The sequence below is a fragment of the Ahaetulla prasina genome, chromosome 3, assembly GCF_028640845.1.
Source record: "Ahaetulla prasina isolate Xishuangbanna chromosome 3, ASM2864084v1, whole genome shotgun sequence".
Classification (NCBI taxonomy): domain Eukaryota; kingdom Metazoa; phylum Chordata; class Lepidosauria; order Squamata; family Colubridae; genus Ahaetulla; species Ahaetulla prasina.
In genome coordinates, this window is record NC_080541.1 from 167962148 (window position 1) to 167976219 (window position 14072).

The 14072-nt window shown below is 39.0% G+C and overlaps 1 protein-coding gene across 7 annotated transcripts in view; it reads right to left on the reverse strand.

Annotated features, from left to right (window-relative positions):
- The window catches only part of ACOT11 (acyl-CoA thioesterase 11), an 81118-nt gene that overhangs the window by 25249 nt on the left and 41797 nt on the right, over nucleotides 1-14072 (reverse strand). For all 7 annotated transcript variants that reach the window (XM_058176970.1, XM_058176969.1, XM_058176966.1 and 4 more), the window contains 2 exons: nucleotides 9061-9162; nucleotides 2184-2319 (listed from right to left, as the gene is read on the reverse strand). In XM_058176970.1, coding sequence (XP_058032953.1) covers nucleotides 2184-2319; nucleotides 9061-9162 — 238 coding nt within the window. The remainder of the gene's footprint in view (nucleotides 1-2183; nucleotides 2320-9060; nucleotides 9163-14072) is intronic.

Here is a 14072-nt window from a genome sequence, read left to right on the forward strand (position 1 = left end):
TGCTTTATGATTATACTTGTTCCATTAATTCCACCCCTTGCAGCACAACAGGTGGAATTAATGGAACCAACAACTTCTTGTACTGGGGGGGGGCTTCCTGAAATTAATGTTACTGGCAATGAAGATCAGCTCTGCAGCTCAGCTGATCCAAGGCATCTAGCAGAGTTGGTGGACATCATTGCTCACTTTCCTGAAATAACTTGTCAACATCAGTGAATGGATTCCAGGCCAGAGATGAATATCCTGTCTATTATAACTGTGACCCTTTGTGGATTCAATAACTATAGGCCAGAGGTAACTTTTTAGTAGCACTTTCCACTATTACAACCACATGGATGAGCTGTATGGAATTCTTAACTACCATGTTTACTAGGAGATGCCACCAGAAATACTGCTTTTTGATATAAACAAGATACAATAAGGTCAAAATATTGTATTATCTCTACAATGCAACTCAACCATTCTCTTCTTTCTAGCAACAAACATACAACCACAGTTTCATGTAATTTTTTTCCGAATGCCATCACTCTGCTAAACGAGTAATTCCCTCAACACTGTCAGACTATTTACTAAATCTGCACTACTATTAATCTTCTCATTGTTCCCATCACCCATCTCCTTCCACTTATGACTGTATGACTGTAACTTCATTGCTTGTATCCTTACAATTTATATTGATATTGATTGTTCCTGATTGCTTATTTGTACCCTATGACTATCATTAAGTGTTATATCATTAAGTGTTAAATTTATACCCTATGAATATCATTAAGTGTTGTAAGTGTTGTACCTTGATGAAGGTATCTTTTCTTTTATGTACACTGAGAGTATATGCACCAAAGACAAATTCCTTGTGTGTCCAACCACACTTGGCCAATAGAAATTCTATTCTATTCTATTCTATTCTATTCTATTCTATTCTATTCTATTCTATTCTATTCTATTCTAATTTACTACTATAGGAAAACTGAGTGTATATCATGTACATATCATCATTTAAAAAACAGCTGGTAGGAAGATCCCTTGGCCTTACAAGCATGCATTTTGTAAAAAAGATACATGTTTTCAAATGCCCTTTCTTATAAACCCAAAGTTTCAAACATCAAATGATGTTTATTTATTTAAGAAAAACTCCCTTCATATCATGCTGGGGTTCCTAGGTCCGTTGGCAGAACTATGCCTCCAGGGCCTTCAAAAGAGTGTCAAAATGAGGGCCAATCTCATCTCTGCAGGGGCGATGCTCCAAAGGAAAGTAGCCACTATAGAGAAGGTCCTTCTTCTTGGTCCTATCATATGGACTGCTTTAGGAAAGGGACTTGTAGCATTCCCTGCCTTCCTGCTCTGGTGAAGCAAGTAGAACTGATTGGGAAAAGATGATCCTTCAAATAACCTGGTTCCAAGCACATAGCTTTGAAGGTGACAACTACCACTTTGAACTGGACTCGGAAGCAAATGAGTCAACTCAGCTCTTGCAGGAGAGGTGACACGTGCAAATTTAGGCTTCCACAAAACCATGTAGACCACCACAGTTTGAACCAATTAAAGCTTCTGGATACTTTTCAAGGGCATCTAACAGTAATGCTGTTTTTAAAGGATGAGTGCCTTTGAGTCAGTTTTGGCTCCGGACAAACACCTGGATTAATTCCTGCAGTTTTTTTGGCAAGGCTTTCAGAAGTGGCTTGCCATTGCCTGCTTCCTAGGGCTGAGAGAGAGAGAGAGAAAGAAAGAGAGAGATCAACTGGTCCAAAGTCACCCAGCTAGCTTTGTGTCCAATGCAGGATTAGAACTCCCAGTCTTCCAGTTTCTAGCCGATGCCTTGACCACTACATCAAACTGGCTGAATATAATTACCACCACCACAAACTAGGAAGACTAGTTTAATATACTGAAATGAACTTATGTAAACACTGAATTCCCCATGCATCTATGGGTGATTTCCAATCATCAGGGAATGCCATGGCCAACAATGGTAAGCTCATCTTTCTGCATTTTGAATGGTTGAGTTCTATTTCCTGAACCGGAGCATACCTTGCCAATTTAAATATTGACCGCATGGGGATTTATTCATAGCAATGAAGTGTTTTAAAACGATAAGAGATAATGTAAAGTGAAGTGAAATGAAATGAAAGCAAGCCATGCCACGCAGCTGAGGCCCTAGAAGGAACGCAAGAAGATACTCTTACCAGCCTGCACAGGGCTCTTAGAAACCAGGTCTTTTATTGTATCCGAGTGCGCCAGTCTCATACGGCGACGTTCAGCAGCAATACTGAATTCAGTTTGCTCATCTTCTGTTTGAGGTTCCATGGGCTTTAACTTTATCTAAGAGAAAGAGAAGAGAATACTTAACATGTCTCTCACTCTAGACCATTTGTTTGCCTAAAGTATCGCAGCTCAAATCTGCCCTTACACCCAGGTAGTCTAATAACTGCCTTGCAGCTTAGCTGAGTTTAGAACTCTAGAGCTTACACAGATAGCCTCTCAATGTACTTCCCGCATTCTTTGGTTCAGTAGTAAGTTCCTCTTACCTTTGCTACCAGTTCAGAGCCGGGAGCGCTCGCTTTGCTCGTGCAGAGCACTTCTGCGCATACACAGAACTTTCTGGACATGTGAAAAGCATCTGTCATGACGTCCAGGTGGGTGGCAGAGCCTCCCGCCACCATCATTACTGGTTTGCCCGAACCGGGGCGAACCAGTAAAAACCCACCACTGCTTTGGTTGTTCACTTGGACGGGTTCTGTAGTTTGATTTCTCCCCATCTGCAAAAGCTGAATAAGACTAGAAGAATCCAAGGTCCCTTCCAACTCTGTTGTTCTGTTATTCCTGTTTTTCTGTTAAGATTCAGGGAATTCTAGAACTGGTCAGTGATCAGTGATCAGGATTTAAACTGGAATACGTGACTTGTAGCATGCATGGATATGTACCTAACACTGGTCAGCAGTACCCAGTTAAATCAACTATATCATTTTCTGGGATCAGACAGCTCCTATGAGCCCAGAAATGTAGACAGCTCCTCGTGTATGAGCCTACAGCTGACAGGTATTATCTGAGCATTCACAATTGTTCCAAATGGAGATATTCATCCTAGAAATAAGAAGAAATTTCTTGACTGTGAGAATAATTAATCAACAGAATGGTTTGCCTTCAGAAGTTGTAGGTGCTCCAACCCTGAAGCTTTTTAAGAAGAGACTGGATAGCCATTTTGTCTGGGATGCTATAAGGACTTCTGCTTGGGCAGGGGGTTTCACTAGAAGACCTTCAAGGTCCCTTCCAACTCTGTAATTCTATATTCTATAAGCCACCTTTCTATCTTTGAATACGGATCCATGCACATCCTAATAAATATTCTATTCTCTTGAATGGAGTAGAAGATTGGAAACGATGTTCAAGAATCACTTTTGTGAGATGAAGGGGTTTCTTAGTGGGTAAGTACCTGGAAAAATTAAATCCTCTTCCTGTACAATTGCTTCTTGTTACAAAAAGGATATGCCTTTTTGTCTTGAGCACAATATTAAAACTTGCTGCTAACATAAATATGTAGTTTGGCTTTGGTATGCCCAGATATATTACTTAATGCAACTTCAAAAAGAATTATTGATTTGGCTGCATATGAAAGTACACATTAATAATGATGGGATGACAGAAACACTTCCAAGCAATTTGTGGACAGAAAAATCTGCCCCTGTAGAAGAGATATGGCTTACTTAAATCCTGAGAGGTCTACTTTGTAAGTCTCCCCATGGTCTGCCAGTGTGTTTTAAATTCACAAATCAACTTTATAACAGTGATGATGCTTGAATTATAAAAAGATCCTATAACTTCCTGGTTTAATCTATTGATTATTTGATTATTTGATTATTATCAATTATTATTATATTATTATTTGATTATTTGATTATTATTATTATTATTATATTATTATTATTATATTATTGATTATTTGATTATTTGATCTTTCATTTCTGGACTGGCAAAATTTGTTTGCAACCTGCATAACCGCTGAAGACCACTATAGAGTCTTCCTACTTAAAATCAATAGAGTCATTAAACTATATGTACCACAAATGACTACCATGATCAAGAAAAACAAACTACCCATATCAATAAAAAAGCTTCAATCAAAAAAAAAATCCCTCTGGAAAAGAAACAAAAAAGGCTATGTTACAAATTTCAAAAACTGCTACAGAAACATATGCAACCAAATAAAAACTGAATGCACAAATTACCACACCAAGCAAGAAGAGAATCTTCTGCGCACAAATTCCAATCGTGCCTTTTATAATTTTGTTAACAATAAACTTAAAGACTCTAGATCCATCCCACCACTAAAAGATTCTAACAAAGAATGCAATGACGAAACAGTTAAAGCAAACCTCTTCAACAGTTTCTTTGGCTCAGTTTTTGTTAACTCCGATAACACATATCCGACATTCCACAAACGTACCAGCAATGATTATGATGATTTAACTCATATAGATTCCACAGAAGACAACGTTGGAAAAGCTCTTCACAACTTAAAACCATCGCTATCTATTGGACCCGATGGACTGTGTGCATACTTCTTAAAAAAACTTTCCATTAATATAGCAGAACCCCTAAGTATTATCTTTGAAAAAGCTTTCACTACCAGTTCTCTTCCCAAACTTTGGTCACTAGCCACAGTCATCCCTATCTTCAAAAAAGGAGACCCCAGCTTAGTCGAAAACTACAGACCGATCTCCCTTTGCTGTGTCACCTGCAAAGTCATGGAATCTATCATCAACCAATCCATTACCTCATACTTAGAAACAAACAACCTACTCTCCAACAAACAATTTGGTTTCAGAAAAAAATTATCATGTAACTTACAACTTCTGCACTGCAAAAACATATGGACTTCAAATCTTGATCAAGGCAAATCAATAGATGCAATCTACATAGACTTCTGCAAAGCTTTTGACTCAGTAGTACACGATAAACTTCTCCTAAAACTAATATCCTATGGCATCTCAGGACCCCTCCACAAATGGATATCTGCTTTTCTGTCTAACAGACAACAAGTGGTCAAAATTGGCAATGCTCTATCAAATCCTGTTCCTGTCAAGAGTGGCGTTCCTCAAGGCAGCGTTCTTGGACCAACACTCTTTATACTATACATTAATGATCTTTGTGACCATATCTCAAGTAATTGTGTTCTCTTTGCTGATGATGTCAAACTATTTAACATCACAGACAATACTTCTATCATTCAAAACGACCTTGATCATCTAACCGCTTGGTCTAAAAATTGGCAGCTCCAAATTTCAACCAGCAAATGCTCAGTCTTACATATAGGAAAAAAGAACCCAAAACTAAGTACATACTAGATGGACATTACCTTACAGATGACCCCCATCCCGTTAAAGACCTTGGAGTTTTCATGTCAAATGATCTAAGTGCCAAAGCCCACTGCAACTACATAGCAAAAAAAGCTCTAAGAGTTGTAAACCTAATCTTGCGTAGTTTCTTTTCCAAAAACACCACACTACTAACCAGAGCATATAAAACATTTACTAGACCAATTCTAGAATACAGCTCGCCTGTTTGGAACCCTCACCACATCTCTGACATCAATACAATTGAACGTGTCCAGAAATATTTTACAAGAAGAGTTCTCCATTCCTCTGAAAACAATAGAATACCCTATCCCACCAGACTTGAAATCCTAGGCTTAGAAAACTTAGAACTCCGTCGCCTTCAACAAGACCTAAGCTTAACTCACAGAATCATCTATTGTAATGTCCTTCCGGTTAAAGACTACTTCAGCTTTAATTGCAATAATACTAGAGCAACTAATAGATTTAAATTTAATGTCAACCGCTTTAATCTAGATTGCAGAAAATATGACTTCTATAACAGAATCATCAGTGCTTGGAATACTTTACCTGACTCTGTGGTCTCTTCCCATAATCCTAAAAGCTTTATCCAAAAACTTTCTACTATTGACCTCACCCCATTCCTAAGAGGACCATAAGGGGCGTGTATAAGCGCACAAACGTGCCTACCGTTCCTGTCCTATTGTTTTTCTTTTCTTCTTTCTATATATATGCTTATACCTCCTTATATTTACCCATATATGTTTATATACTATATAATCTTTTGTATGATTCCTACATATATTGTTGTGACAAAATAAATAAATAAATAAAATAAATAAGTCTAGGGTTTGCTGACAGCCTCCCCTGAAATAGTAAATAGGTTTATCTCAGCTTAGGGTTTTTTTCAAGATCCAAGAACCTGCTTTATCCTGTAAATATCTTTCTGGAAACATGGTGCCCAGAATCTTATGCTGTACTCCAGGTGTAGTCTCACCAGTGCCCAAGTAGAAAGGAATTTAACGACTTCACATTTCTTTGATACTCTAATGCAGGGGTGTCAAACTCGCAGCCTGTGGGCCAGATGCATCACGCACTGGCCATGCCCACATCCAGTTTAGCGAAGGGGGAAAAGTCACGATACATCACGTGATGACTCCATGAGTTTGACACCCCTGCTCTAATGCATTTGATTTTTTACTTCACCCAGTACTAGCCCTTCTTGTAGCTGTTTCACAGTGCTTGTTCACTTTCAATGATCACACGTCTCTGAAGAGAGGGCAATAAAGAAATTGTACAATTAGCTATTGGATAGGAAATTGGAGGAGGAACAAGTAAATGAGACAATGATAGCATGGGTGAAAAACTTTGGTTATGCAATAGAATTAGATAAATGGTAGAAACTGTGGGATAGGAACTACAAATTAATGATGTCAACCACATATAAAGAGAATTTGTATAAGATGGCATTTACCTCCGGCGAGGTTGGCAAAGATGTTTAAAGATAAATCAGCTAAATGTTGGAAGTCTCACCAACTACCTGGATCTTACTATCATATGCGGTGGACATGTGAAGAAGCAAAGAAGTATTGGAAAAAAATTAAGACATGGTTGGAAGAGATGATACAACAACGTATTGGAGTTGAAACCAGAAATATTTCTGTTAGGACTTTTACCGGAAATCTATAATAAAGAGAATGTATATTTAATTATTCATGTATAAACTGCAGTTAGAATTGTATTTACACAACATTGGAAAAGTAGAGAGATTCCAATTGAAGAGAAGGTGATAAGGAAAAATTAGAACGTGCAGAAATGAATAGATTAACATTAGCAATTGAAGAGAAAGAGCAATATATGATATGGGAAATACTTTATCAATGGTTGGAGAATAAAAATGGAGTTTGGAAATAAAGGAGACCAAAAATAAATAGACAACGTATTAAGAATGAATTATAAAATAAGATGAAAATTGTTAGTATATGTATGAAGAGAATAATGATATTTGATGTTAACAGGGTATTATTACTGAAAGGTGCTAAGAAGAAAATTTTTGCAATACTTAATGTAAATGTTATAAGTACCGATAAAGGAGAATATTTGTAGTTCAGGGTTGAAATGAACAGTTGTTGGTGCTCTCTGAGCTTGGTTGTTTTCTTACAGACGTTTCATTATCCAAACTAGGTAACGTCATCAATGCTAAATTGCTGATGCTAGTACTGATGAGATTACCTAGTATGGGTAATGAAATGTCTTAAAGAAACAATCAAACTCAAGGACTGCCCAGCACCCCACCAAATTTCATAAGTTGCCTATCAATCCTATCATTCAGATAATTTTTTTAAAATGTTGAACAATACTGGCTCCAAGACAGGAATTCTACTTGTCGTTACTCTCCAAGTCAATGCAGGCTGCAGAATAATTCATGCTGTTTAGTTTAGTTCCGAGAGGAATTTTGCTTTGTTTTTACTTCTTAAAAAAATGGGAAAAATCAAAAGAAAAAAAAGAAGCAATGCAGCAACAGCAATATATGCATACGCATGCCTGCACATACATTTCACTTACACCAACACACAAGTCCTCAGTTAGCTATACACTAAACAGGAGATAATTTCAAGAAGTTATTTCTATGTAGCTGTAATAGTTTCTTTGTAACGTTATACATACTTATTTTCAAACAATTTTCATCATAGCCAGAATTCCTGCTTCATAAAGATGCAAGGAGTTGCAATCTTGGCATAATTTACAAATACTGTGCAATCAACTTTCATTTGGTATCGCCCCATCAATCAAACCACATTGCCAATATGTTTGTCACTCTGCACCAACCTACACATTCTGAAAATAAATGAGCAATAGCATCCTATTTCAGTATTGCAGAACTCTTTTCAGAAATGTATAAACAAACAAAGCACCAAGCTCACTTCAGTTGATCTCAAAAAAGTCAGCAGGATTAGTATTAATTAATAAATGGATGAGAGACCACAGAGAGATGTATTAGGCCAAAAATCAAAAGGCATCTTGGGTCAAGTCAATGGCAAAGCATTCTGGTTTACAGCCAAGATTTGGGCCCATGGAGTCACTATAACCAAATCATAACTTGATTCCAGGGTGTGTTTAATTTTTTTTTCACTTGATGAGCTTATAAATCACATAGGTGTTAAAATATCATGATTCCTCCCTGCATTACCCAGCAGTGATGTTGCAAATGATTTAAGTTTTAAGAAGGCCCTGAAGACCTGGTTCTTCACTCAGAAACAGAGCCAGGAAGTCTGATGATTTTGCTGTCTGATTGAGTTGTGGTCTCTGGTGCAATGTTTTGTGTTATTAGATTTTATCACTTTACCATTTTCCTTTGTCAATGTTGTTAATTGTTTTAAACCTTGACAGAAGGTCAAGGTGAGAAGTGGGCAGTTGTATGAATGGAGTAAAAAAATAACATGAAAACAAATATGTACTAAGACAAATTCCTTGTGTGCCCAATCACACTTGGCCAATAAAATTCTATTCTATTCTATTCTATTCTATATTTAGCATCTCATCCAAAAGAATAAACATGAAGGTTATTTCTTGTAAATAGATGTTAAGGATTACAATGCAATCAACTTCTCTGTACTGTCTTCCAAAGAAGGGAGGGAGGGAGAATATGAGAGAGGGAGGGAGGGAGGGAGAGAGAAGAGAGAGTGAGAGCGGTGAGAGAAATTAAGTACTTCTTTGTTTCTACACGTACCTTAGTATTTGATTTGCCTTGAGCAACAAATGTTGCATATGCCTTGCACACATTCCATTGCTGACCACTGCAGAGATCCTCACAGCTGACCTGCACCCCAACCTGAAAACCATCAGCAGGAGAAAGGATGAGAACCATCTATGAGAGAGGCCGATTCTTAAAAAAAAGAAGCCCAGTATATATTACCTTTCACCAATCAATCAATTAAAAAAATATTATAGTTCTCTTCCTCTGTTGGAAGAAATATCCATCTGGGTTCAGTTCCAAGTGGGGACAAAGACACTGGAAACATGGAGGCTGCTTGGAAAGATGGTTTAATGGTGGTCAGGATCACATGGCTTGAGATCCTGAACAGAAAAAGGGGCTGAGATCCTGTGTGCTCCCTGGTTTTATGCTTTTTCTGAGCTTTGACCTTTCTGGGGCACAGGAAGAGTATCCTGATTGGTTGTCAGACTCCCAGGGGGTGGGGGTCTTAGCTAGCCTTGCTGGCTGTCTCTCAAGCTTGCTTGAGCCTTGCCATGTGGTGAGTTTCAGTTGTATTGTGTTGCAAATCATGGGGGGATTGAGTGAGCTTGGTTGAAGCCTTAATTGCCCATTGACAAAGGTGGGGAGAATGAGTGAGCTTAGCTGAGGCTTTTAATGGCCCATTGACAAAGGTGGGGGGGAGTCAGGAAGTTGCAGGGAGCTCCTTTGTCTTTAAAATATGTTTCTCCATTTCTCATCCAGGAAGGTATAATATTCTGCTTTTTAAAATATTTCCTAGAATATTTCATTCTTCTAGGAGGGGGGTGGGTGCTAAATTCCTACACCTCAAAGGAATACTTTGTACCACCTGAAGGAACTGCAATGCTCACTATCTTTGTTTATTTATTTTTATTTATTTATTTATTTATTTTTGTCACAACATCATATAAAAAGGATTATATAGTATATAAACATATATATGAGTAAATATTAGGAGGTATAAGCATCAAAATATATATATAGGAAGAAGAAAAGAAAAACAATAGGACAGGAACGGTAGGCACGTTTGTGCGCTTATGCACGCCCCTTATGGTCCTCTTAGGAATGGGGTGAGGTCAATAGTAGAAAGTTTTTGGTTGAAGCTTTTAGGATTATGGGAAGAGACCACAGAGTCAGGTAAAGTATTCCAATTCATACTTTGGATATTTAGAAGAGAGTAAGCAGTGCAATAATTGTGTTCTATCTGCTACCGTTTTCTAAGCAAATGAATTACTGTACAAAAGTTTGTTCCCTGGGGCAGCAAAATAACACAAAACAAAACCTGACATCCCTTAGATCAAACTGTTCCTTTCACTTACAAAGGAAGCCAAATTGCAAATAAAAGGAATGGAAATGGCCCCTTTGAGCCTGCATAGAAACTTTTGTACTATTACAAAAAAAGCAATCAAAATTAAAAGGAAAAATTAACATTAAGAGAGGGTTATGCAAGTTCTGTACATGGCATAGCACAATGCCTGCCATTCAGGAAAGTGTTGCTTTTCTGTTTTACACACTTTTTTTTTTTTTTTTATTCAAAAAGTTTTTATTGGTCAAAAAGGGTTTATACAAATACATATCAGGTATGGTAAATTTTCATTTTTCTTATCCAAAATAAGAATTTTACTCAATTTTTTTAACACATACAACAGCCATATGGCAAGCAGGTGACACGAAGTAGCTAAGTTTACAAATCTTAAATACGTAATAAAGAAGGGTCAAGAATAAACAGAATATCGTACAAAAGAGAATAAGGAAAACCAACACAATCCCAAATATCTTTATCACTTCCTAGTTTTGGATCTCAGAACTCTGGGTTCAGCCTGACCCAACTCCAGGGCCGCAACAGCGGCAGCCGCCTCCGCCCCATGGTCTATAACCTCCCCTTCTTCAATTCCTGGGTCATCTGATTCCAGGAGGGCTTTGTGTTCCTCCACGTAGGCCGTAGCCTCCGCAATTGTACTAATTTTTTTCGTAATGCCCTCCCGGAAAATCATCAATCCCTCTGGCATCAGCCATCTGAAGCCCACTCCCTTCTGGTACAATTTGCTTGACAAAAAATAATATTTCTTTCTCATTTTACGTACCTGTCTGGGAATCTGCCTCAGAATGGCTATCTCCCTGCCCCTGTAAATCAGTGCCCCACTCCTATGTTTTCTAAGAATTTCATCTCTCGTCTCTCTTCTCACAAATTTGACATGAACCTCTCTGGGAACTGCATGCGTGCGTGCATATTGTGAATTAACTCTATAAACTCGATCCACATCCCAATTCATGAAATCAACACCTCTCCCAAGAAATTCTCCCAACAATTTAGTCACAACATCTCTCAAATCTTCTTGGTCCACTTCTTCCAAATTTTGAAACCTAAGGAAATAAGACATTTTATCCATCTGTAGTCCAAGCACAGCATTGCCTGTCGTCTCCTCTCTTTTCTGCACTGCCCGCATCTCACCCTCCAGACCTTCCACTTTCTGCTTGTTTTCTGCTGAGACTTGTTGAGTATCCTTTAAATCCTTTTGGATAGTCACAATTTCTACTCTTATTTCCGTTTGGCCTCTTTGCAAATCATCCAATTTCTTGTCCATATTAGATAACTTTTCCAAAATTCTCTCCATCTCTCCAGCAGTTGGTCTCTGACCTTTTGCCATTGAAAAAAAAAATACAAAATCCTCAGGCAAGCACAGTATCCTTGTAATTTCCTCCGGATCCACCAGGGGGCACTCACAGGAGCAACGAGTCCAGAGTACAGTTAGTCAACCAGGAAGCCGAAGGGAAGTGATGTCATCAAAATTCTCATAGTGAAGGCGGAAGCTGGACGCCACCACTGTTCCCCAGAGGAGGGGGCCTCAAACCCTCCCTCCTAAATTTCTCCATCACCTCTTCTCCAGAGCTCCACAAAACCGGTAATCTTCTTATTTTAAGTTCTCCTCTCTCCAGAATGACTCGTGCTCCTTCCAACCGCAGGGGAGAAAAACCCCCCCGCACTCCGGAGCACTCCACTCGCGTTTACCGATATCCCCTTCCCTTCTCCATTCCTCAATTCTTCTCCGTTCCCTGTTCACCACCAGGCTGCTGCAGTTATAGATCCAATGCCCCGGTGTCACCGGGCACAGCGGCCCAGGCGACGACCAAAGTAATGGCCGTGGCCCGTGGCCTCCAAACCCCGCCGAGCCTAGGACGCGCCAGCATCGGTCCCCACAGTCCTGTATGTCGGCTGGGAGACCCCTGGCGAGCCGTCCGTGCGGCAGGTGTCCTTTTCGGAACACCTGGCCCCTGAGGGCCTCGGCGGCGGCCGGATTCGGGCGCTGGAGGCAGGAGAAGCCTTCCAGACGACCGTTGCCGCTGGACACCGGAAGTCGTCTCCCTGTTTTACACACTTTCAATGAACCTTCGCAAGGTTCTAGTCCATACAGAGGATAACATCACGAATTAAAGGATGTATTCCATGGAGGACACTGAACTTTTACAGAGCACAAGTAAGAAGAAACATGCTGGCAGTTCCAGGGTTCCTGATTTTTTTCACCATTAAGTAGTGGATTTTCCACTATTAAGTAATGAATATCTGCACTGGCAGGGAATTGCATAAGATGATCTCCAAGTCTTATCACAGAAAAATTCTGCAGAGGGGCTTCTACTTGTACTATCCAAACACAGTTTGTTTGCACAGCAATCTCTATTTGCCCTCAGGCAAATACAGTCAGTTCTCGACTTACAACCATTCTTTAGTGACTGTTTGAAGTTACAAGGGCACTGGAAAAAGTGACTTACAACTGCTACTCGCATTTACATCGCTCATGGCATTCCTCACAGCCATGTGATCAAAATTTGGGTGTTTGACAACTGGCTTGAATTTACGACAGCTGCAGCATTCTGGGGGTCAAGTGAATGCCATTTACAACCTTAGCAGCTGGCTTCCAACAAGCAAAATCAAAGGGGGGAATCTGGATTCACTCAATGATTTACTTAACGACTGCAGTGGTTCACTTAATAACCATAGGGGAAAAAAAGTCCTAGAATTGGGTGTGACACACTTAACAACCACCTTACTTATTTGTGGTTATAAGTCAAGGATTACCTAAGTCTCCATCAAGTCTCTCCGTTGAATGAGAGTAAGAAAAGGCACTGGAGGTTGAGCCCATGTGTCTCTCTTTGTGTGTTTAGATGTCCTATTCAACTTGAAATAAACAAATAGAAAAAACTTCCTGCCAAAGTGCAGACACTGTTCTTAAGACCCTCACTTCTTCCCCCAGCCCACCTGAGCAAACAGGAAGTTGGTATTTCTTATGCTACCGTTTCTTGAGTATTCCACGAAATACGAACCTAGCAATGTTGCTGTTAAATCGCAGGACTTACAGAAGCAAATCCAAAAGCCCAATTAGATGAGTTAGATACAATTTTTCTTAGATACTATGCTGTTGTGTGACTCTCAACAACGGCTGTGGGATGTGCAATACACAAACTGTATTTCAACCACACTGAAGCTACACCCCAAGCAGAAATTGATAAATCTGATCTGCTTTCTGGCAAAACTCTTTTTCCACTGACAGGATCCTTGATATGGAATATAAACATTTGTATAACAGTGCAGTCTTATCTTTTTCTACAGCTTCTGTCCCAATGTTGTATTTCCTTCCCAAGAAACATTTCCCTAATCCTTTAAATTCAAGTTTTTGGCAATTGGTTGAAGCATGATGATTTTAGTTATTCCGCCCCAATTTGTGACTTTTTTCTTTTTTTGCAACTGTGCTGAGGTGTACAAATCTGGAGTACAAATTTCATTCTCCTGTTTGCTAGTAGTCCTAAGTTGTTAATGCTAGCTTTTCGTTTCATATGAAATTGATTTTACAAGTGTTTTTGTAGTCTAACAAGTGCCTCAATCTTTTTGTCTTACATTGGGATGGGGGGAGAAGAGTAATTAATAAAATAAAATACAGTCAATGACATGCAAGCAAACTAAGCTCATCCTTTGGACTGCAATGAGTTTCACCCTGAACCAATATATGGGTCTA